This window comes from Chelonoidis abingdonii, chromosome 5 (assembly GCF_003597395.2).
Source record: "Chelonoidis abingdonii isolate Lonesome George chromosome 5, CheloAbing_2.0, whole genome shotgun sequence".
Lineage (NCBI taxonomy): Eukaryota > Metazoa > Chordata > Testudines > Testudinidae > Chelonoidis > Chelonoidis abingdonii.
Genome location: NC_133773.1, coordinates 140,068,593 through 140,093,984, shown reverse-complemented (window position 1 = coordinate 140,093,984; position 25,392 = coordinate 140,068,593). Strand labels below are relative to the sequence as shown.

Genomic DNA, 25,392 nt, shown 5'->3' with positions numbered 1-25,392 from the left:
CTAAGCCAGGGGTCTCAAACACGCGGGGATATTTTCTGCGGCCTGCAAGCTCCTCGCCCTTCCCCACCGTCCCCCAGCATTTTACCTAGAGCGGCTCCGACCCGATGTGCACCGGGGGCTGTTGCTTCAAACACTGCCCCCAGCAGCTCCCATTGGCTGGGAATGGGGAATCACGGCCAATGGGAGCTGCTGGGGGTAGTGCCTGAAGCAACAGCCACACACACCCCTGCGCCCCTCCTTCCTCAGGTTCTGTTGGCTTCCCGGAGCGGCATGGGGGCAGGGCAGGTGGGCAGGCAGGGAGCCTGCCCTGCCCCCGGTGCACGTCGGGCTGGAGCCTGCCCCCTGAAGCCCTCCTGCAGCTGAACTCCCTGCCCTGAGCCTGTTTCCACACCCTGCACTCCTCCTGCACCCCAACCCACTGCCCTGAGCCCCTGCTGCACCACAACCCGCTCCCCTGACCCCCTGCCCTGAACCTCCTGCTGCACCCTGCACACCCTGATCCCCTGCCGCACCCCTCGCCCCTGCTGCACCCCACATCCCTCCTGCCCCCCCTGGGGGCAGGGAGGGGGTGGAGTAGGGTGGGAATTTCAGGGAAGGAGTTGAAATGGGGGCAGGGAAGGGGCTCATGGAAGGGTTGGAGTGGGGGCGGGGCCAATGGTGGTGGCAGGGTGGGGGGGAGGTGTCAGTAAATGCGGCCCTCGAGCCAATGTACTAGTTCTCATGTGGCCCTTGTGGTCATTTTGAGTTTGAGACCCCTGAGCTAAGCAGTTAAACCCAAGTATTCAGATTCATTACGGTTCTCACACTTGGACTTAATCTCTCTTCCCCTCCCCCTCTTTTTTTTTTTTTTTTTTTTTTTAGAAAGTCCACCGGCAGCGATGTCCAGAAATGGGTTTTTTTTTGAAGAGACTGGCAAGTAGAATTTTATTTTCTACTCATTTGTTGCATGTTATATTGTATACAAAAGAAACTACCGTAGTGACCTAGCTGTATCAGTGGAAAAATAACTACCAGTAGGTTGATTTTTGAAAATCATCTGCAACAGATGGCGTATCAAATCCATTTCACTTATAACCTAAACTGGGTTTGAACCCAGGTTTGTATGGATGAAAGGAATGTTGCATAATTCTAGTGCTACAAATAGTCTGTACAATCAAGTCCCATAGACGTTAATGCCTTACTGCTTTGAATATCAGTATCTTCAGATTATCCGTGCATGTCCCTGTTTTGGGGTGGTTCCTTGTCTTGTTTTGTTTCAGGGTGTTCTCCTCCCCCTTGATATGCCACATACAGCATGGTCAGTATCCAGGGGTCACACTCACTATAGGCAAACTAGGCAGCTGCCTAGGGTCAGGGCCAGTGCAAGGAAGTTTCGCGCCCTAGGCGAAACTTTTTCACCTTGTGCCCCCACAGCCCTGCAGCAGCTCCTTGCCCTGAAGTGTGCCCCCCTCTCCCACAGAAGCTCCCCACCCCCTGGCCCGAGGAGCCCTGCGGTACCTCTCCACCCCAGCTCACCTCTGCTCCGCATCCTCCCCGAGCACGCTGTCCTGCTCTAATTCTCCTCCCAGGCTTGCGGCGCCAAACAGCTGATTGGAGCCACAAGCCTGGGAGGTGGAAGAAGTGAAGCAGCAACTGCGCAGTGGAACCCCCGGGCTCCCGGTGGCACACTGACCCAGGCATGGGTGACAAGTTTGTAGAAATTTTGGTGGTGCCCAGAACCTGCCCCCCCAAACTCCACCCCCATTTGCCTAAGGCTCTGGGAGGGGCTGGGGGGAGGGGCTCTGGGGTGCAGGTCCTGAGCTGGGGATTAGGGTGCAGGAGGGGTGCGGGCTTTGGGATGGAGTTTTGATGCTGGGTTCAGGCTCCGGGCTGGGGCAGGAGGTGGGTGGGCAGGAGGGGGTGAAGGGTGCAGGCTTTGGGATGGAGTTTGGGTGCAGGCTGGGGGTGGGGGTGTAGGAAAGGGTGAGGGGTGCAGGCTCTGGGAGGGAGTGCATGCTCTGGGAGGGAGTTTGGGGCTAGGAGGGAGTGCAGGGGGATGAGGGTTGGGGCTGAGGATGAGGGATCATGATGCAGGATGGGGCTCAGGGCTAGGGCAGAGGGCTGGGGTGTGGGATGAGGGCTGAGGATGAGGGGTTCATGATGTGGGGGTGCTCAGGCTGAGACAGAGGATTAGGGTGCAGGGAGATGAGGGTTGGGGCTGAGGATGAGGGGTTCATGCTGCAGGGGGGGCTCAGGGCTGGGGAAGAGCATTAAGATGCGGGAGGATGAGGGTTGGGGCTGAGGATGAGGGATCATGATGCAGGATGGGGCTCAGGGCTAGGGCAGAGGGCTGGGGTGTGGGATGAGGGCTGAGGATGAGGGGTTCATGATGTGGGGGTGCTCAGGCTGAGACAGAGGATTAGGGTGCAGGGAGATGAGGGTTGGGGCTGAGGATGAGGGGTTCATGCTGCAGGGGGGGCTCAGGGCTGGGGAAGAGCATTAGGGTGCAGGGGGATGAGGATTGGGGTTGAGGATGAGGGATTCATGATGTGGGGGGGCTCAGGGCTGAGGCAGAGGATTAGGGTGTGGGGGGCTGAGGGGTTTGGGTGTTGGAGAGGCTCAGGGCGAGGGCGGAAGCACAGGGTAAGGGCAGCCTGCCCTGCCAGTAGGAGATGGGGGGCACTGGGACCCTCGGACAGCAGACAGCAGTTCTGCCGGGAGCCGCTCTACTCCAGCAACAGAAGCAGGCAGGGGAGAGAGGCTGCGCCGCTTTCTGTGAGGCACGGAGGCGGCGGGGCGGGCGGGGGTAGACCCGGAGGGGGCCGGGGCCCGATCCAGGCAGGGCCGGGGGAGAGACCCAGCTCCAAATATTGCTGGAGCAGGGTCCCCAGCCCTGAATATTGCTGGTGCTCGAGCACCGCAAACATATAGAACCTGCCCCCTGTAAACCCTGGGCTGCTGGCTGCCGCGGCGGCACACTGACCCAGGGGACACCCTGGGCTGCCGGCTGCTGATGCCGCCGGCATCTCAGAGTCCCTCTTGATCCCAGCAGCAGCGGCCGCTCAACCACTTAAAAAAAATTTGGGGGCGCTGCTTTTTGGCGCCCCAAATCTTGGTGCCCTAGGCAACCGCCTAGTCTGCCTAAATGGTTGCACCGGTCCTGCCTAGGGTGGTAGATTTCTGGGACACTAGACTCCCCCCATCTAGCACAGCTGAGAGCTTGCTGTATGTTGTGACCGCCCCGCCACCTCCCCACAGACAGCCGTCCAGCTCTCTGGGGCTACCACCTCCTATTGTAGGGCTGCTCAGGCTGGGGTCAAGCTCCCCTGGGAGAAGATACTGGGGCTTTGCCCCCCATCTGGCCAGTCTTATAGCAGCTGAGGCCTGGAGCAACTGGTGCCCTGCTCAGGGAAACCAACACTAGCTCAGAGCTAGCTGAGAGGCCTGCATGCAACTGCTGTTTCCCCACCAGATGAGCTTTCCACCCTGGGTCCCTCCATCGGTAGTGGCGACAAAAATGGATGAGGCTGGCAGGGTTGCCCAGCAGTGCTTGATGGCCACAAGCCAGGACTCTGAGGAGCAGGAAGTGGCCCCCAGCCAGGCTGGTGGGGAACCACTCCTACCCCCTCCCGAGATGCTTCCCACTGCCAGGGCACGTAAGATGGCAGTCGCAGCTCAGGTGCTGGGTGGCTTGGAGTTACTCTTGGTAGCACCACAGGAGCTTGCTGGGGCTTCAGCCTCAAGCACAAGGACCTTCCCAGCTTTGTGTCAGTATCCAGCCCCCACCTGCTGTCCCTCGCCCCTCTCCAGTGGGCCCTGCTGCCCCCCTGGACTCTCCTTGCAGCCGCTGCTTCAATTCCATCATGTCTGGGCTCTTGAGGTGCTGCCCCCACGTGGGCTAGGAGCCCAACAGCTAGGAGTTCCTCCGGACAGATACAGGGAAGGGTGGATGCTGAGGGCCAGGTGGAGGGTACAGGCTACCATGGGCTGGGGATACAGAATGCTTAGGGCTCGATGCGGGACTGGAGATGTGGGGCTGTGCTGGGGATTCCTGAATTCAGCAGTCCTCCCCCCGCCCCCAATTCTGCCAATGGGAAGGAGCCCATCACCCCCTCTGCAAGGGGGATGAGTGCCCCCAGCCTGAGTGGCTTTGTGGGGGCCCTATGGGTGGGAGCTGTTACTTGCCAGTGTGTGGGTCCCTTTGTGGTTAAACTGAGCATCTCCTGAGGAACTGAGCTGGGGCCTGCTCCTCCCTTGAGCCCCAGGCAGCTGGTGCCAACCTGCCTGAAAAGGGCCATTGGGAGTATTGGCCACGCTGGGAGCGGGCCTCAGCCACTTGCAGGCCCCAGAGCAAAGCCTATGGGACTTTCATCCTGGCCTGGCCAAGCTCAGTCCGCCTGGGTGTCGCTGTTCCCACCCTGCAGGGTCTGTGACTGGGGCCCAGGGGCCTCTGCAGGCCCAGGCTGAGGTCTGCCCTGTCAGTTTCCATCCCAACTGGTATGGGTGGCAGCAGCAGGGGAGGCAGAAGTGAGCGTTTCACCTCCATGGAAGGAAAAAGAACAAGACCTTCCCCAGTGCCAGCAGTAGATCCCCTTTCAGGGCATTCAGCGTCCAGCAGTGGCAACAGATGCCAAGGGCCCTTAGCCTCTTTCTCCAGATGCCAAAAACAGAGAGACATTTTTCTGGGATTTTGTCAAGACTCCAGAGCTTTTTAGTTCACCTGCCGCCTTCAGCAGTCTTCAAGAGCTGGAGGCAGGCTTCCGGCCTTTTGTTCTCCAGATGGCCCATGGTCACCTTGAGCACACTGTGTCCTGACTGTTCTTTTTGCACTGCACTGTTAACTAATCTCCTCCATCCATAAGGGATGTAGCTCTAAGAAACCCAAGGACTTGAGCTAATCATGCAGACTCCTCTTTTCCATTGTTAGGTTTCTCTGGTTTTGATTGTAGGTGGCTCTTTAAATACAATGCTCTTATTGTATTGCATCCAGGCTGATTTATAATTGTAAAAGTGGATTTTTTTGTTACTTTGTCCTTAAACCTCCTGTCAGTCATTTTCCTCCTTCTAGCCTTACAGTTATAAAATCTGACCTTCCTTTTAAAAGTTCACTTTTGCTGCTAATCCTAGATGAATCACCTTCTTATCTGCGCTAATTGTGATGTGATCACAGTGAACCTCCTGCACAGAATTTAGGAATAATGATGATTATAGCACTTATCTAGAGTTTTTTACAAGCATTAATCCTTGCATCACCTGGTGTGTGAACCCCTTATGCTTAATAATCTGCCCTACCTTCTATTTAGCTTATGCGCTCTTGTTCTTGTCCCCAGGCCTGAGGAACAGCTCTGTGAAGCTCAGAAACTTGTCCCTTCCACCAGCTGAAGTTGGTCCAATTAAGGATATTACTTTACCTTGCTGTGTCTCTTCTCATCACCCTGTGAGGGAGGAAAGACTTGTTAGCCCCCTTTCATATTTGGGGAAACAGGTATACAGAAGTTAAATGACTTGCCCAGAAATGCAGGCAGAGTCTGAACTACAACGCAATTTAGAGGAAGCCATATTTAAATGCCTAAGTCCACTTCCTTCCTCTAAAGTGAGTCACTCTTCCATTGAATATAAATGGCTTTGTAAAGCAGGCTTATCATTAAACTTGCTTTTCCAAACCATGCCCCAATGTGTCACTTGACCAGTTAATCCTGAGATAGCTAAAGTTGCCCATTGTTGTACCAGCAACTTCCTTTACTTAATGTATTGAAAGGACCTTTTTGTTGCGCTGTACTGGGGCAATACTCCGGCATTCATGTTTTTTGTTACTTAGATTTCATAACCATGAGCTGGAACACAAATTGTTATCTCCATCATCCTGGAATGATCTGTTGATAGTATCTCTAAGTATAATTGCAGTCTTTTCCTTTCCTGTTCCCAAGCCCTTCAGCATTGTCATTTAATTAAGGATAACAATATCTTGTTGGCTTATGGTTTATTTCATCTCATCTTTAAGATACTGATCTGAGAAACTGATAGTCCCTCTTGCCAAGCCAAATATTTCTGCTCTTCCCTTCTAGGTTTTCATTTATTTTTTTTTAAATGAAAACACTGATATTCTTTATTTCTAGCGGTACAGCAGCTGTTAGCTCCACTGAGTTGAAACCCTTATTTTGCTTGGATCTATAGGCCTTTACCACGGGAAGAGTAATACTTTCTAACCGATTCTTCCTTTGGGTCTTTTGATATTCCCAACTCCCAATAATATCTCTAACACCTTTTATCACTTTTATAGCCATCTGCTCCTGTCTAGTACTTTTGAACTCATCCTTCATGCACACATTGAGATTTGTACCTTCTGTGGTCCTACATGAGAGAATTTCAAAGAAAACTACCACCGGGATTAAGTTGGGATGTGTGCATGAGAAACAAGGATAAAATATTCTTTAAAAGTTTTAACAAGTAGCTTTGCAGAGTCGAGAGCAAGCTGGCAAAATGAAAAGTAAATTCCAATTTTCTCGAAGTACAGTATGCTGATATTTAGCAGTAACATTGTATTTTGACTTGTATACCAAACTGACTAGATTTAAAGGACATTAATAAAAATCTCTCTTCCTTGCTGGTAAAATACTTTGTTTATTTATCACTGCTTGCATTGCCTTTTTTCTTTTCCTTTCCTTTTTTTTGCCATAGGTGTCAGTATTATCTCCTCCCTCCCCTCATCTGGCAAATAGCAACAGTGTTTGTTTGATACAGATTGTGTTTTTGAGTTGACCAGTTGGTATCCTGAATGAGACTTCATGTCAATTAGAGTCCTTTCTGGCAATTTTAAATGTCTGTTCGAATCATTGTAAAGACTAAGTCCAAATCTGAAGCTAGTTAGAATCTTGATGAAATGCAGCTCCGCAAGCAGTGTTCAGAATAACTCATTAAGCTAGTTGTCTTTTTTTTTTTTTTCCTAGTGGAACCTTCTAGTTCTGCTCATTGTTAAAAGGGGTACAGATACCTAAACTTTAACTGTAAGCGGATTAGTTCTAACACAATTATATTCTACTAATATTAATTCTATTTGCCAACATAATTAACTTTTTAAATGATCAGGCAACATGTGCTGGTACTGCATCTTCATTTTATCTGAAGAGAATCTTGTTTTAATTATGAGGGGTTATAAATCCTAAAAGAAGGAACCCTAACATTCATGGAATAACTGAAACCGTGCATTGTTTTAAAGCTGGGTCAGCAAGTGCTACAACACAACTTTCACCTTCCAGAGTGAATCTTATTGTTTGCTCTGCTGATTTATTAATTGGTTTTGCTAGCACAATAAATTGCAATTTTGCTGGAGGGACTTTCCTGGCTGGGGATCTTTGGACATATTTTATCTATTTGTTGTTGTTTTTTCGGTTTTGTATTTAAATTTGGAATGTGTCATGGTTTTGCTTTTTTAAAAAAAATTAGTTTTATCTAACCATGAAATTTATCTAAATGCCATACTGAAATCAATCTTTTCACAATGGGAATTAACGTCTGTTTGCCAGCCGCGAATGCACCACAACTGCTGATGACAAGCCAGAAATCAGCTTACGTGTCTTGCTACAGATTTTTATTTCTAGGGCCTATTGCTAAGACAGCTATAAATTTAAAATGAAGGTTTCTAATTTAGCACCTTGTAGTACAGAGCTGGAACTTTGCACACTGCTGTGTTTAAAACAAACCAACCAACCAAAAAAAAAAACCCCTACCACCCATAGATTACTCAGATTAATTACAAGATTTCTTAAATAACTAGCTGTATAACAGAATACTATTCAGATAAGCCTTATTTCTTTTGTAGTAGCATATCAGGTTTTTTTTCAAATCTGTTATAAATTATTATTAAGGCAGCAGGGAAAACTTTGCATTTCCATCTGGCTTGTTTTATGACAAAACACCCCCCCCCCCACTGCAATAAGGTTGGAAATCATGGCTGTACAGTAGTAAAGAAAAAACATTCATCCCAAGACAGTATCTCATAAGCCTCCGTGTTAAAATAGTGATCTTCAAACCCATGAGGAAATAGTGCCTTTCCTAACTATCTTTTCCATTTTTCCCAAGTGGCTATGGGTCTTGGGGATTGGCAGACATAACCCATTACCTCTGGAGCGAAGAGAGCCCTGAAATGGAAGTGAAATGCTTCTTATTTAACTCAGCACTGAAGTTGTTTAAAGGGGTTCCCCAATTCAGAGATCCGTATAGCATAGTTACCTGTTAGGGTTTGTTATGATTAATTTGCTAAGAAATTAAATTGGGACAGAGCTGCTAGGGAAGGTCTCGACCCATGGAGCTAAGTAAAGCTTAACGTTCTAGTAAAGCAAAGTTTTAACGTTTGTTCTTTTTAAGATCGGCAGATGTAGTTGTAAACACAATCATTAACTTTTTTTATAACTTGAATTAATCTCCCCCATACTGCTTTAATATTTTAAGTCTAGTTTCTCTGGGGAGTCAGCTGGAAAAATAACATTTCTCTTTATGGCTGCTGGGTAGAATGCCAGAAGTATTTTTCATTATCCTCCATTATCATGACAAAGGGTGCGGTGAGTACAATCTGTAGCTTGATTTGGTAAATTTTCCTGACAATTTTGCAGACTTTGTTTAAACTGGAAATGACTCAGAAAGGATTTTTTTTTATTTTACCTGTATGTCTGCAGCTGGAAGTAGGATACAAATGTACAGTTTTGATCACCCTGCCTTGAAGAAAAAAGCCTCTTATCCATGCTTTGGGTTCCTGTGGTGATAATTTTGACTCAGAAATTGCTCTTCTGCATTACCCTTGTTTTCAAGCAAGTGGGTTATGTATAAGTGTGCATATTAAATGTAATGATGGCATTTTGAGAGAGTGGTTTTTTTGTTTTTTATTTTTTTTACGAACTTATTCTGGAATATGATGAATACAAAACAGAGGGAATTGGTAACATATGTATAAAGTAAATTCTTCCGTGTCTGTAAAGTCCTTTGATTATTCTCCTACTAATATTAACAAAGCAGAAAGTTGGAGGCAATACTGCGCCTGCATATTTTTGTAGTTCCGTTTTCAGTGTGGAGATGCAGGACAGGACACGACACTCCATAGGTAAAGTTGAATTCCGTTTGGCACTTAAAACCAGGGATTCATTCTCTTTTTTTTGTTTTTGTATGAAAAATACAGTGTCATCTCCCTGAATTTACAGCAGTCATTCTCCAAACAAAGAACAAATTTTCTGAGCATTTACAAGGAAATCGGTTAATTACTCTGAGCTAAAAATTAATTTAAAAATTGGGCCCTTTAAGCAGTTTAGTATCTGTCAGTCTTTTCTTTTTTGTCCTGAGTGACACGAAGGGGAAAATATGGAGTAGCAAAAGAACTCTGACCTGTCTTTAAAAATCAGTTAAATGTAATCTGAGACCCTAAACACTAAAATGTCTTTAACCATGTGATCATGGTTGGCATCACTATGGGGCAGAGTTAAGCTCCTTTAGATACCTTTAACTATGCATTTCTTAACTTTTATAAGGTTTGGATTTTAAGTGTAACTTGAACTCTGAATTCCCTGGATTAACAATGCTTGGTTTTAGGATACAGTAATTACAACTTCCCTTTTAATGTGTTTTATCTTTAAATTATTAGGGTTGCCCACTTTGGTTGGACAAATTCCTGGAGACTTCATCACATGACAGAATCTTTAATTAAAGATTTATCTTTAATCCCTGGAAATTCCAGGACAGTCCTGGAAGGTTAGCATCCCTATTAAAGTTATTGATGCATACTTTGAACCTTACCTCTGTTTTAACACAGCTGTCATGTGAGAATAATAGGGATCTGCTCATGTGGGCAGAAACATGCTTCACAAACATTTTCATATTGTAATGAACTTGATTCAGGGTAGTCCTTTTTATTATCAACCATATTAACAGAAACTGTGCTGTAGCCTAACTGAACTGATCAGCATATGTGAAGTTTACAGTTTGAAACCATAAAAATAAGCCCTGTGGGTTTTTTTTTTTTGTTTTTAATGAATTGGAATCTATGATGAACACATCCCAAGTAGTAATGTTGGAGAGAAACCATCCCTGTTTTAGGGGAAAAACCAGTCTGGGCTGCTAAATTAAATTAAAACAAGAACAGAGCTGATACTGCTACTTTAATATCTGGCCACAGTACCACAAAGGCTAGTTTGTCAAATCAACAGAGGGACTACCCGGTATTTTGCAGTCCATGCTGTCTGCTTAGAAACAAACGTAAAAAGCAATCTGAAACGTAACAATGCAAGTGTTGTATCAGTAACTTTCAATATTGCCAGCCACAAGTGTTCAGAAATTATCCAGACCTCCCAAAATCATGAGTGGCTCAAGAACAACCCCAAAAGTATTGCATTTGTCATCTGGTTTTTGAGTTTCTAGCATTTCCATTTCTTCAAGCTTTTTCTTCCAACCGCGAGGGCTGCAAGTTTTTTTTTAAAAAAACCCAAAACACTGAAATTCTGATGTAATTGCATGAATGCAGGAGCTGGTGTCATAAGAAAAACGCCATGCATCATGAGACTTGCAGTTCAATGATCAGAGTGGGCATCATCGAGCTTGAGTTGCTAGTTGAACACAAGTGCTTATAAACACTGTGCTGTTAAATTCTTTTTCTTAGCAGGGTTAAATCTGTAAAATGTACGTTGCTTGGAATGCTTGAGGGTAAAATGTAACTTGAAAGGCATTTTTCAATAATTGGCCTAAATATTCATGGCGTTAGCATACTGAGTCATGTGAATGCCACCTGAAAACAACCATAATTTTACAGCTCCTGTGTAGATATTGACAACATAACTTTTAGAGTTTATCAATTTTTTTGTCTCCCAGTTTCTCCTTCTTCCCCCTCCCTCCACAAACGTTGTTTCTAGGGAGAAAGTTGCATATGTAAACAAGATGTCAATTTTTAAATATAGGGTGACAAAAATCTGTCTTTACTCAGCACGTATGTTCTCAGTGCAGTGCAACGTCTAAATCTTCTACAAGGAGAAATGACTGATCATTTGAAATGCTGTTCTCCCTTCCGTGCCATTTGCCTGCTCCAGTTAATGTTTAGAATTGTGCCCAATACACTGATGGCGATAATCGACCTGTTCACATTAGACAGCCCTTAAATTGCTTGTGCTATAGTGTAGTTCACACACTTGTCCCAACTGTTGATGTCTACAAAGTGGATCATACAGTGTTTTCTCTACTTGCGCTTTGTACATCTGCTTTTTGAGGACTTTATATTGAAATGGGATCTCATTAAATTAACTATGGTCTAGCAGCATGTATCTCAAATAGGCTGGCATGTAAAATGAAGCAATTACTGATGAGAGTAGTCTTGTTATGAGAACCTCTCACAGTGAGAATTTAAGGCTGTGATTTTTTTCAAAGGTATAAAGGACAATTAAGTGCATAACTCCCACTGACTTTCAAAGCATGATTTTCAGTGGGAATTGGGCAGTTAGCTTCCCTTTGTGCCTATGAAAACCTCCCACTAAGTTGGGGCAGTTAGCAGGGACGCTTGCTTTGTTGATAAGAACGACCACACTGGGTCAGACCAAAGGTCCATATAGCCCAGCATCCTGTCTTCCGACAGTGGGCAATTCTAGGTGCCCCAGAGGGAATGAACAGAACAGGTAATCAAGTGATTCATCCCCTGTCGCCCATTCCCAGCTTCTGGCAAACAGAGGCTAGGAATGCCATCCCTGCCCATCCTGGCTGGGATGGACACATCCTCCATGAACTTATCCAGTTCTTGTTTATCATGTTCATTAGATTTCTTCTTATTGTCAGGGCTGGTGGTGCAGACGATTATTACAGTCGCCCGACACTTCCAACTGTCAAACGTGTTTTTTTTTTTCAGTTGCTTATAGCGTTGCCAAACCTCAACGGATTGCGTTGAAATTTCACATGCAGTGTGTTTGGAAAATTTCAGCCAAAGCAATTCACTTGTTTCACAGAATGGGGAAAATTCATTGGCTTTTGCCCTTGTTAAAAAGTTCATGACCTTTTCTATAAATGCTTTAGCATCCCCCATGCTTTGGAGCATGGACTTGAAATTTGGCAGGGTGTGGCCTATGCCAGGGTTGTGACTTCTGCCATCCCTATGAAAATATGCACGTTTTGGCCAAATGATAAGCCTTTGAAAAACAGCAGTTTGCACGTGCTCAGTAGAGACTGTTTTTTAGCAGCAAAAATCTAAGATTCCATCCTTACTGAGCAGGCTCTGGTCTCTTACAGCTCCTATCCATGACCAGACTGCATGTGCTATCCCTACAGAACCGTGCATGTTCCAGCCAGGGCTAAGGGCCAAAGCAGGACATTTCCCTGTAATGGCTGCTCTGTGCCAGGCACTGAAATTGAGAGCAGATAGCCTATCTCTGTGTTCTCAATGACCCCCTGTGCTGGTAGCCAGGGAGCATGGAGGAAGAAGCAATCTAACTTTAATGCAGAGGGGGAAAAGGTTAGACAAGGGAAGAGAGAGAGGAATAGATAGGGACCAAGTCTGGTGAGAGTCAGACTGGCTGGACGAGGAGATGGGGGCTAGGAAACAGTAGGGGAGGGATGATGAACCTGGCAAGGCACTAGCAAGTAGGGGGAGACTTGGGACTGGCTGAGTAAGGAGACTGAGACTGGACGTGGAGAGGGGAAGAGGCTGGGAATGGAAGGGAAGTTTTGGACTTGGACAGTAAGCCCAGAGCAGAACCTAGGACTGGCTGGGCTGGGAGACTAGGGCTGGGATGAGAAGACTGATTGGAGACTGGGACACGGGGTCAGTGTTGGACAAGAGACAGGACTGGGAACTGGACAGGTTAGAGAAGATGGTGCAGAAGGAGTTAAATTTGGGATAGGCATGAGAATGTGTGATCCCGTTACCGCATTTAGCTTACGGTAGTCCATGCAAAAGCGTATTTCCCCATCTGGTTTCGGTACCAGAACCACTGGAGATGCCCATGCACTGGTAGATGAGCGTATTATACCCATCTGTAGCATGTTTTGGATCTCCCGTTCTATAGCAGCTTGGGCGTGAGGAGACACCCAGTAGGGTGGTGGTCTAATTGGGTGAGCATTACCTGTGTCAATGGAGTGGTATGCCTGTTCAGTCGTCCTGGATGGGCTGCGTAACAATGGGCTGCGACAGCTAGTGCACAGCTCCTTGATTTGTCGCATGCTGCAGGCTTTGCAGGGTGGGTTGAGAGGTTCCCTCTTCCACGCACCGTGTCCTTTTCCCGTCGTAGTAGACACGCGTCCGAGGCCACTCAGCGTCATCTCCTGCGCCTGGACTGTAAACTGACAACCTGTAGTCTGCTGGAATAAAAGGGCTTGAGAGAATTGAACATGGTCACTTTGGGTTTTCGGTGAGGAATTGGGGAAATGCTATGAGGTAGTTAACAGTCTCCAGGCGCTCTTGATGTGAATGGCTTTCCATGATGCTTCCATCTTATGGGCCTTTGCGCCTTTCAATGACGATAACCTGGTCTCCTCTCTTTGAAAGGAACGGTCTCTGTATGTTTATCATACCAGGCCTTTTGCCTTCCTGATTTGTATCCTTTGGTTTCTCTAAGCAAGGGCTAAAGAGTGTCGGAGGTGTTTTTGTAGGTTGCTTACAGTCCAGAATGTTACGTTCCTGGGGAGGGTGTAAACTCCCATGTTGCTTCACCAACTGTAATGGCCCCTTTAACCTCGTGGCCATACACAAGTTCAAATGGTGAAAACCCTAAACTGGGATGTGGTACGAGCCGTAAGCAAGAGCAACTGCTGCAACAATCTAGGTCCCAGTCATTGGAATATTCATTCACTGAATTATGGATAAGGCCCAAAGATCCATTAAATCTTTCGACCAGGCCATTGGTTTGAGTGGTGGTACGGGGTGGCAACCAAGTGATCACCCATGAGTTTTCACAGGTCTTTCATGGTGCCTGCCAGGAAATTAGATCCTGAATCTGTAAGGATTTCGGAGGGCCAACCTCACCTGGCAAAAATGTCTGTTAGGGCCTGGCACGCTGCTTTAGCCCTGGGTTGCTAGAGCTACTGCTTCCGGCCTCGGTAGCAAAGTCCATGAAGTCAGTACGTACTGCTTTCCTCTGGGCGTCTTTCTTGGGAAAGACCCAGAATATCCACAGCTACTCGCTGAAATGGGACCTCAGTTACGCGAGTGGTTGGAGAGGGGCCTTGACCTGGTCTTGGGGCTTTCCCACTCTTTGGTACACCTCACAAGATCCGGACATACTGGCAACGTCCTTGCCCTCCCCTCCAGTGGAAGACTCCCCAATCTGTCCTGGTTCTGTTCACCCACAGCTGGCAACTGGGATGATCATGGGCTAAGCTAAGAGCTCCCCTGGTACTTGTTGGAAACACCAACCGTTGTTGGCTGCCATTCTTCCTGGTGTCCCCGACAAAGAATTTCCTTGTATAAAAGTCCTTCGTCTATAACAAACCGGATCGATTAGAAGAGCTGAAGATCGGTGGGGTGCTCCGTGCCACCCCAAGCTTTCTGAGGCTGTCATGGCTTCCTGGCTTAGTCTGGAACTGTTCCCTTGGGCGGGGATACCATTCTCCTCAGACTTCGACTTGGGCTTGGTCCTCTGGAAGTGATAGTAGGTGATGGGGTTGTTTTCCGTTGCTGGTGAAACGCTCTCCGCTGGTGCACCTGGGGGTATTTCAGGCTCTGGCTGCCTCTTCGGTAATGGTTGTCTGTTGGCTTCTCCAGTTCAGGCTCGCTGGCCCCACTGGCGTTAGGTGAAGATGTGGTTGCAATTGCTGGTGCTGTGTGTTGGTGGTTGTCAGTTCCGGGCCTGGGACTGGAGTGCTGTGGCTGGTTCAGCCGTGCAGGGGATCCAGGTCCACTACCTCTGTCTGGGTCTTGGTAACACAAACGGGGCTTCTGTGGACGGCTCAGGAACAGGAATGGTCTGGAAGCTTGCCTGGCTTGGCTGCGTGTAACCATTCCCACTCTCTGCCCGCTTCACCTGGTTGGCCAAGTCTTCCCCCAGTAGCATGGGGATGGAAATAATTTTCATAAGACTGCAAAAGTCCACATTCCTGACAGCCTTGTACTGGACAGACAGTTCAGCTGTAGCAAGTCTACAGCTTGTGACATGAAGGGGTAAATGGTCACTTTGGCCTTTGGGTTGATGAGTTTGGATCCATGAAGGATTGGTGGATAGCTGACACTTGTGCCCCCGTGTCTCTCCATGTGGTAACCTCTCTTTCCGCCCACTCTCAATGTTCCCTTCGCTCCAAGGGATTTGAGAGGTATCCGGTCCTGGGGATCTTTGGTGTGATGGTGGTGTAATGACTTGCACCAGTGGGGTTCTTTGGGCAGTTGGCCTTTATATGTCCAGTTCATTACACTTATAGCATCTTCCAGCTGACGGGTCACTGGGTCGAGGTGAGTTACTGGAGACTGGTGAGGTGGAAGAATAGGGTGTCTGTGGCTTTCCTTGGGTTGAAGGTGGGGTTTGGTTGCCCTCGGTTGTAGGTGTTATTGTCGGTGTGCCCCCTGGGTTTTCATTCCCCTTTACAGTAGCTTTCTTGCTTTCTGCCACTTCCATCCATTTGGCTCCAATCTCCCGCCTCGGTGAGAGTTTGGGTTTCCATCTTGGATGTACCGTGTTATGTCCTCAGAAACACCATCCAAGAACTGCTCCATTGTATGAGGAGGTGCAGTTCGTCAATGGATAAACATTGGTTCATGATATCAGCGCTTATAATTCTTCCAACATAGTAGGCGTGTTTGGGAAATGACCCATCTGGTTTCCACTTTTGGTTCTGAAACGCCGACGGGCATGATCCGGGTATCCCCATTCTGTATCTGGCCTTGGTTGAAACAGTTTATAATCGTTCATTTGTCCTTTGGCATTTCAGCGCCACCTCTGCTAAGGTCCACTGAGTGTGACCTCAGCTCTAACATGTACTGGTCTTCAAGATGCTGTACCCAATGCAGGCTCTTTCAAAATTTCTAAGAAGGCCTCAGTGTCACACCTGCCTTGTAGTGGGAAATTTCTTGTGCGGTTGAACAACAACTGGCGACGGGGGTTAAATTGGCTGCGTTCTGATGCTTAGCCTGTTCTAATGCTTAGGCCTGTTTGTAGGTCCCCTCGTTTTTCCATCTCTCGTTGAAAGGCTGCATCTTTGGCTGCTGTTCTCTTTTGTAGGCAGCGTCTTTTCTTTTTCTCTCAGCTCCATCTCTTGTATTTTTTTTTTCCAGGTCTCGCCTGGATCTGCGTCTTTTATTGTTCCTCTGCCTTTAATCTCGCTCGTCCTGCTTTAGGCATCTTGGTAGTCATGGTTCCTGTTCTTGTGTTCGGGTGCCCTCTGGTGTGTTGTCTGAACTGCTGGCTCTCTTCTCCTGGAGTCTGCCTAGCAACTCCTTTTGTTTAACTTCTCTTCTAGCTAAACTTTGCTTTGACATGCAAATTAACAAGTCAAACCAGTTTATTTACCTGTGTGTGTTTGCTGGGTACTTGATTCCCAACTGGAATTCTATTGTTTAACAAAAGACCCTTAATGTCAACCTGTAATGGCTCCTTGCTTAAAATGCAAGCCACCAAAGCAGCATAAAAAAAATTTCTCTCTGGCTACTTTTAAAACCAAACCCTTTCTCTCTGCTAAAAGCCCCTAGCAGAGAAAAAGAAAAATAATATTCCTACTGGCTTCTGGATTCTTATCCCACTGCTACCACCATGTCATAGCTTCCTACTCAGATTTGAACCTTAGCGTTCATAACCTGAGAAGCTAGCATGAACCCCTTTAAGCTTAATATAAAAAGAAAAAGACAAAAAAATTAATCTCTGCATTAAGTTGACAACACACAGGGCTATTACTTAAAAGAAAAATATGAATAAACAGACTTATTCAAAAAGATACAATTTAACCATTCCAGCAAACTACGCACATGTAAATACAAAACATATAAAAGCCTATTGTTTTGCTACCTTTGTACTCACAACTTTGAAAACTGAAGATTAGAAGCTTGAAGATAGAAAGAAGCCTCCCATAGCCGACAGACAGACACAAGACACAGACCCAACATTCCCTCCCTGAGTTTTGAAAAAAATCCAGTTTCCTGATTGGTCCTCTGGTCAGGTGTTTGGTTCCCTTTGTTAACCCTTTACAGGTGAAAGAAACATTAACGCTTAGCTATTTATTTATGACACCCCCCTACCCCTCGGAGCATACCCTCTCCAGAGCCTGGAATGGAACCCATGATTCCTGAGCCTGATTGTTCATCTGCTGTCAGCAAATATCTGTGAAATCTACTAGCAAAATTGTGTGCATCATTCTCCTCTAGTGCTGATCCACATAAAGCAGAAGTTGGCAACCTTTCAGAAATGGTATGCCGAGTGTTTTAAATGTTTCAGAAGCTTCATTTAAAATAAAATGAAATTAAAATGCAGAGTCTCCCAGACCAGTGGCCAGGAACCGGGCAGCATGAGTGTCGCTGAAAATCAGCTTACATACCCCCTTTGGCGCGCATGCCATAGGTTGCCTACCCCTGACATAGAGGATGACAACCTACTAGAGCTGTCAGTTGTTCCATTAGCTTGAGTGACAGAGGTTTGTGCAATAGATGTAAAGATTCCAACCTTGCTGGTGACCCATACAGGTGTCCTTATGATGCCACACAATGGAATTTTTTTCATTTTGCTTTTTAAAATCCTAGACAATTGCACCCAAAAACTACATTACAAGAACATTACTAAGATAGGAAAGACAAGCAGTCAAAACATAGAATGTGCCAGAATTCAGCCCCCGTGTGCATATGTATTCTGATACAATTCTTAATTACATGACCACAAACTATTTTTTTTCCCACAGGCCCCCAGACTTTTCACAAGTAGTTACTAACTGTATGTTTCTTGTTTTCTGGGTGCTTGACTTAAGACCTGAGGTCTCATTTGCAGAAGTGCTGAGCACTCACAGCCGCAAGTAAAGTTAATGAGAGCTGTACTTTAAACATACAAAGCGCTGTATTATGCAAAGTACTGTGAAAAATCAAATCCAAGGTGTCTGAAATTGGGTACTCGAAATTTAGTGGAGATTTTTTACCTTACTCTGTCCCTCAGTTTCCAAGCTCCCCATCTGTCAAATGGGGATAGCCCCCACCCCCCATACCTCCCAGGGGTATTGTGAAAATAAATTAACTTATGTCTGTGGAGCACTTGGCTACTATACTGATGAGCACCATGGAAAAGCCCATGAGGAAAATAATTTTCTCTTCAGAACAGGGTTTGAATAGTTTGCAGTAAATAGGCCCTGAGGCCATACATCGAACAATGAGGAGAAAACAAAATATTGAATAGGCGCTTATTCAGGGAGCACCACCCTTCCTGTGCTCTGAATGAGGCAGGGGTCCTGTGGGGGATAGATCGCATGTGATCGTGTAATTAAAGACTGTATCATAATGCATACCTACCAGGGGGCCAAACTAAGATTACACAGGCATTTCCTAGCTTTGGAGCATTTGACTTGATTAAGGTTGCAGTGTTGTTTAACACAGCTTTTTTTGTGTCTAGAGCCGTAGACTGAGGGGGAATAAGGACCTCCTAGATCATGAGTTCAGGTGAGAAAGGGAGATCAGAGGACAGTAGGTTCTCCCACTGTGAGCAGAGTGGAGACGGGTGGGCAGAGCTAAGCTGGCACAAGGGCAGAAGTGAATTACTCTCCTCTCCCTCCAAGGTGAAAAGTAGGAGCAGGGAAGGCATTTGACAGAATGGTGATTTGAGACACAATTTCTTTTCTTGGTTCTTTTGGAAAAAGACTTTTGTGCCACCTCCTTTACTCAAGGATTGGAGTGAAGGCTCAGTCAAGCAGTTTTGACCATACTTCAGCTCTATGTGGCACAACCCATCTTCAAAGCACTGGCACAGTTATTTTGCTGGTACCGATGGTGTCTTTGTTGGAACAATTCAGAAAAAGACGCTGTAGATAGGTACAAGTGACATGCTGTGACTTATTGAAGTTTGAGGCATCTGACTAGATGTTGCAGAGTCTGAATCTATTTCTCAAGTCAAGGTCAAATTAGATGTAAATACATTTTATATTTGGCAGAAGATTTTGCTGCAAATTCTTTGTTTAAAGTGGTTTTTCTGTGGTTTGTGCAAGACACAAAATTGCTTCTCTATTGAAGCTTGGTAGGATATTTTCCAGTGTGAAAATATAAATCTCATCTAAGGCAGCTGAAATCTGCAACACCACCACTACCAAAAATCCCTGTCCCAAAACACTGTTAAACAAAAATTAAAACTCCAGAATAATTGAACAGATTCTGCTGCCTCCTGCAGCCTTATCTGCATTTTTTTTGCAAACAGAGTAGAAACATCACTGGGTCTCCCTTTGGGGATGGATTGTTGCCAGACTTTTCAGTAAATTCTCACTAATCAGTTGCTGAACTACAGAGTCGGGAGAGAATGCAATGTATTTGCCTGCCAGACAGCTAACACAGGAAAATAAAAAATGTTTAGCTGAGATCATGGGCAAAATGTGAATGGATTTGAAGTAGAATTAAAAAAGGAAATGGAAAGCGTTATGTCTGCATCAATAAATTGATTAAGGGATCCCAAGTGATTGTGGCTTCCTAAACCACAGGCTTCTATTTTGAGGAAAAAATAGAAACCTGCTCAAATTCTGTATTGTTACTTTCCATGAGACTTCATAATCCAAACATGTTTGGTTTATTTGTAAAATTTCAAGAGGCAACAAGCTTGGTTTGACACCAGGCCCCCTTTCTCCCCCCCCCCCCCCCCGCCCTCGCGAAGAGGGAGGAATGATGAAACTGGACATTTTTCTAATCAGGGAGGCAATTGTAGTGGGACGAGTTTTGAGGCTGAATATGTTGCCTTACCAAAAACCATACTCTCAATACTTTTTCTGTTTTTCTGGATTCCACGTCCCCTGTTGCTTCCGCTCCCTCTTCAAACTGTCCCACCTCTTCTACTTGCCCTCTCCTCAGTTTTGCTGACTCTTTCAATAAAAGATCATCAAGCTCTGGCATGGTTTAGTCACTCCTTCCCAGTCTTAAGACTCCCATCTCTCTACCGTGTCAGATCCCCACCAAGACTAAATGTCAGCCCTTCACCTGCCCCTTAAGCCCCACTCCTTTCTAACTGTTGACCTCCCTCTACCTTCTTCCTTGGCCTCTCACTTTTTTTAATGAAAGCTGGTCATGGTCTTTCACACCCTTTAAAAATCCTCTTCCTGAATATCCCCTCCATCTACCATCCTCCCTCTGTTTCTTTCCCTCACTTCCAAATCTTCCCAGTAATGGGGTTGGAACTTACACCCAGTCACCCATCACATCCTGTCCTGTTTGTTTTCAGGACTGACCACTGCTGCTCTGTGCTCACTTAGGCCTTGTCTACACTGGCAAGTTTCTGCACAGTAAAGCAGCTTTCTGCAGTGCAACTCCCAAGGTGTACACACTGTCTAGCCACTTAGTGCGCAGAAACTGCACAGTTGCAGTGCTGTAAAAAAAAGAAAAAAAAACAACAAAAAAACCCAACCCACTCTGACAGGAGGTGTGCAGCTTTCTGCGCTGGGGGTACGGCATCGTGATGCCAGTGTGGACACCTTGGTCGATTACAGTGCTGAAATTGGCCTCCAGGAGGTGTCCCACAATGCCTGTTCTCGCCTCTCTGGTCTTCGGTTTGAACTCTACTGCCCTGCCCTTAGGTGACCAGCTGTGAGCCCCACCCCTTAAATTCTTTGGGAATTTTGAAAGTCCCCTTCCTATCTGCTTGGTGACGCATGCAGAGGTGTCAGCACATCTTTCCACATCATGGACCTCATCAGCACTTAAGAGAGGAGGCTGTCCAGTCCCACCTGCACTCCTGCCATAGGAATTGTGATACCTCTGGACAGATTTCACGATGCATGACAGAAAGGGGCCATGACCGGGACACATAGCAGTGCAGGGTCAAAGTGAAGGAGCTGCCGAACGCGTACCACAAGGCACAGGAGGCAAACCGCCGTTCTGGTGCTGAGCCCACGAGCTGCTGGCTGTACAAAGAGCTGGATGCGATACTCGGTGGCGACCCCACCTCCACTGCGAAGGCCACTGTAGATACTTCGGTGACTTACGTGCCAATCGAGACTGGACTGAGCCAGGAGGAGGAAGTCTTGAACGAGGATGTGGAGATGGAGGGGGTCCCAGAGGCAGAGGATGACTCAGAGGTCGGAGATGCTTGTATCTAGGAGCTATTCTCTACCCTGGTGGATGCCAACCTGTCACAGCTGTCGGATCTTGGCAAAGCGGAAACAGAAGAGGAGGCTCCTGGTAAGTGCCTTTGATCTTGGGAATTGCTGAAGTGAGTTGTGTGCAGGAGGGCTGCAGAAAGCAGGCTTGTGTCTGTATGATGCGCGTAGCACCATGTGCCTAGTGTGAGCGGCAGAACAGGATATTGATTGACTCCCTTACTTCACAGGAATCTGCCTCAGATCTCAAGGAAACTCTCATGGAGATACTGGGCAATTTGCTGCCGCTGGTTCTTTGGCAGAGCTGCTTTGTTTCTTGCCCCATTAAGGGTAACTTTCCTGTGCCACTCTGCCATCACTGTAGGGGGAACCATTGCTGCACAGAGGTGAGCTGCATAAGGGCCAGGGTGGAAGCCGCAGTCTTGGAGAAGACCCTTCTTTGATTCTCTGCTTGCCCTCAGCAGCGAGAGATCTTCCATAATGAACGCAGCCTGTGGAAAATGTGGGGACAAGGAATAATTATAAGCCCCCCCCCCCCCCCCCCACAACAGTGCTAGCTCTCCCCAAAAGCCATATGCCCAGTATACAGTATGGTCCTGGCACACTGATTTCCCCAGTCCCTGCAGTTACTCACAATTTGGGTGGTGGTATGGCTCATGTGTGCTTGCCTGGGATCAGCTGGTTAGTGATAGGTATGTGAATAGTGGCTGTGTTTTAAATCCGGGGTCTATGTGTTGCAACCAATACTGCTTCTGTAAAATGTTGCATTTTGGCTTCACAGATATGACCTTGGGAGCGCAGCCTCCCTCTTTGTTATCGCTGCGCAGAGTTAGAAAGCAGCTACGAAGAACTAAAGAGGACTTTCTGTGTAATGTCATGATGCACTCTGCAGCCAAAAAACAGGAATTGAAGGAGTGGCAGGACAGCGAGAAGAGGGACTGAAAGGTGAAAGTGGTGCACCAGAACGAAGCCGCGGACACACTCCAGGTGCTACCAGCATTGCAAACCAAGCAGCTCTGGACCTGCCCTCCCCTACAGCTGCTGTCACAAAACTTTTTCCCATGTGCCCCCTGGACACCACCAACACACTGTTATCAGCCTCCTGGCTTCAGTCTGTTCCCATGGCATTCCACTCCTCCACCCTCACAGTCCAGCCCTGCAGACTCCCAGTACTCGCTGCACTCAACACCCAACCCTCTGCAGTCTAGCCCTGCTGAAGAACTGTACCAGCTGCACTGGATTCCAACGGACAAGGTTGCATATGATACCTGGAGATACGCAAATCATTAACCGTCCTGGGACCCCACCTTCTCCTGGGACCCACTGGTTATTGTTTTTTAATAAAAGAATTGTTTTGGCTTGAAAGCAATCTTTATTCCATTAACTGAAAGCAAACAGAATCCTGCAAAGCGACAGGCAATTATCTGAAATCTTCACAGTGCATCATCTGCACAAATCACAGTCACCTCCTAGCATTACAAGCACTGCACTCCCGAGCACAGCAACAAATATTAGTGGCTTTCAGCTTCAAATTGCTGCCTCAAGGCATCCCTGATCCTTATGGCCCCACGCTGTTCCCCTCTAATAGCCCTGGTCTCTGGCTGTTCAAATTCAGTCTCAGGTGCTAAGCCTCTGCATTCCAGCCTTGAGTGCACCTTTCAAACCCCCCCCCCCCCCCCGTACAAATACTATGGAGCATACAGGACGCGACTATGAGCATAGAAATATTGTCATCAGCCAGGTCCAGCCTCACGTATATAGGCAGTGCCAGTGGGCCTTTAAATGGCCAAAAGCAGAGTCAACAGTCATTCTGCACTTGTCAGCCTGTTGTTGAACCACTCCTTGCTGCTGTCAAGGTGCCCCATGTATGGCTTCATAAGCCATGGCATTAAGGGGTAGGCAGAGTCTCCCAAGGATCACAATGGGCATTTTGACTTTCCCTATTGTGATCTTCTAGTCCGGGAAGAAAGTCCCTGCTTGCAGCTTTCTGAACAGGCCAGTGTTCCGAAAGATGCTTGTGTCATGCTCCTTTCTAGACCAGCCTGCGTCCGTGAAATGCCCATGGTGATCCACAAACAGTTGGAGAACCACTGAGAAATATCCCTTCCGATTAATGTACTTGGTGGCTAGGTGGTCTGCTGCCAGAATTGGAATATTCATGTCATCTGTCGCCACTCTGCAGTTGGAAGCTCATTTGTGCAAAGCCATCCACAATGTTACTCACATTGCCCAGAGTCACAGTCCTTCGGAGCAAGATGCAATTAATGACCCAGCACATTTGTTAATACGAGTCCTATGGTCGACTTTCCCACTCCAAACTGGTTAGTGACTGATCAGTAGCAATCTGGAGCAGCCAGTTTCCACAGTGCAATCACCACGTGCTTCTCCAACGGCAGGGCAGCTCTCATTCTTGTGTCCATGCGCCGCACGGCTCGGGCAAGCTCATCACACAGTGCCATGAATGTGGCTTTCCTCATCTAAAAGTTGTGCAGCCATCGCTCGTCATCCCAGACATGTATCACAATATGATCCTGTCACTCAGGGCTTGTTTCCCGAGCCCATAAGTGGCATTCCACTGTGGTTAGGACCTCCATGAATGCCACAAGCAATCTCGTGGTGTAACTACTACGCATGGGTGCACTCCTCTTGCCTTTGTAGTTTAAGGAATAACTCCACTGCCACTCATGATATGTTAGTGAGAGTGAGCAGCATATTGGTCCACAGTGCATGATCCATTCTTTCCAACCAAAGAGGCAGAGCACGCAATACGCAAACCATTGAAAGATGGCGCCAAATGTGGACGGAAGCACAGGGATTGCTGGATGTGAAGCAATGCATCATGGGGCATTGGGACAGGACCCCCCATAACCCCGTCCACCTTCCCACAACTCTTAGTGGCAGAAGAGGAAGAGATGCTCTGTGGGATAGCTGCCCAGAGTGCACCATTCAGAATACTGCTGGAAGTGCTACAAGCATGAACACGCTTTTGCGCAGGCAGCTGACAGAGTGAACACACAGTGGTTTCCCTTCAGTGCTCTGAGTGGTGATGTAACTCTGCCAGTGTAGACATACCCGTACTATCTGATTGCTTCCCTAGCCCACTGCAATTGGCTTAGTCTTATCTAGAATTGAGTATCAACCAGCTTGTGGCCATCCATGCCTCAGTTGCACTCAAACATTGAAAGATACTCAACCACATTCCATTGGGCTGGGCGAGTCAGATGTGAAGCTGTGAGTTAACAATGTACTTAAACCATTATAACCCCAGTATAGATCCTTACTAGGCTCTCCTCAACAACACACATTGCATAAGAGGGGTGACAACAAAGAACCAGGAAGCAACTTGGGGAAGAATAGCAATTGCCTCAAGCAATCTTCTGGAATATCTGTCAGACAGAAAAGAATAGTCAATTGTGGGCAGCCCTGTCCACTTCCACCAGAGACTGTAATGAGTCAACAACACCTAATTATCCATGGTATCTAAGGCAGCTGATGGAGCTAATGGTATGTGCACGGACACCAGGTATTATCCATTCCAGCAGTGAAATCAACCAGCATAAAAATTGCAGTATCTGTGCCTGACTTAGGTCAGAGCCTTGATTGACAGAGTTAAATGAAACCAGCCCCGTCTCAATGCTCTGAAAGTTTTCTTGCCACAACCTGTTCTATAATCTTAAACAAAAATGATCAATTGGATACTGATTGGCTAAATTGTCAGTGTGGAGAGATGACTTTCCTTGAGCACAGGCCAAACAAATGCTTCCTTTTAAATCAATTGACAGCCTGCCCTTCTCAAAGGAGGCACTGATAATTTCAACCAGCCAAAGACTCAATACTTGCCAACTGGCCCCCACCTGCATGGGAAGATTAGGATTCAAAGCACAGACGGTGGCATGAAGTTCTCCCGAAATGTCCATAAATGGCACTGGCTTAAATTCAAGCAGTGAAGGCCTAGCTTTTGTCTCCTCCAAGCTTTAACACACCTCCGTAGAGACAGACAGTTTAGTCTAAATTGGATTGATTTCAGTCCACAAAGCTACCTTGCAATGGATGGACTTGCATCAGAAACTGTGGGAAGACTGTCCAGATTAATTGAGCATTCCACCACTAAATAAAATTTGCTGATGGACCCACCACAGTGCAATGTTATGATGGATACAAGATCCCTCCAGGATTGTCCTGGAATCTCCAAGGATTAAAGATAAACCATTA

The 25,392-nt window shown here is 46.8% G+C and overlaps 1 protein-coding gene across 5 annotated transcripts in view; it reads left to right on the top strand.

Annotated features, from left to right (window-relative positions):
- Positions 1-25,392, top strand: part of SLC4A11 (solute carrier family 4 member 11) — a 189,422-nt gene that overhangs the window by 26,125 nt on the left and 137,905 nt on the right. For all 5 annotated transcript variants that reach the window (XM_032803059.2, XM_032803061.2, XM_075066672.1 and 2 more), the window contains exon 2: positions 862-912. In XM_032803059.2, the coding sequence (XP_032658950.1) occupies positions 862-912 (51 nt within the window). The remainder of the gene's footprint in view (positions 1-861; positions 913-25,392) is intronic.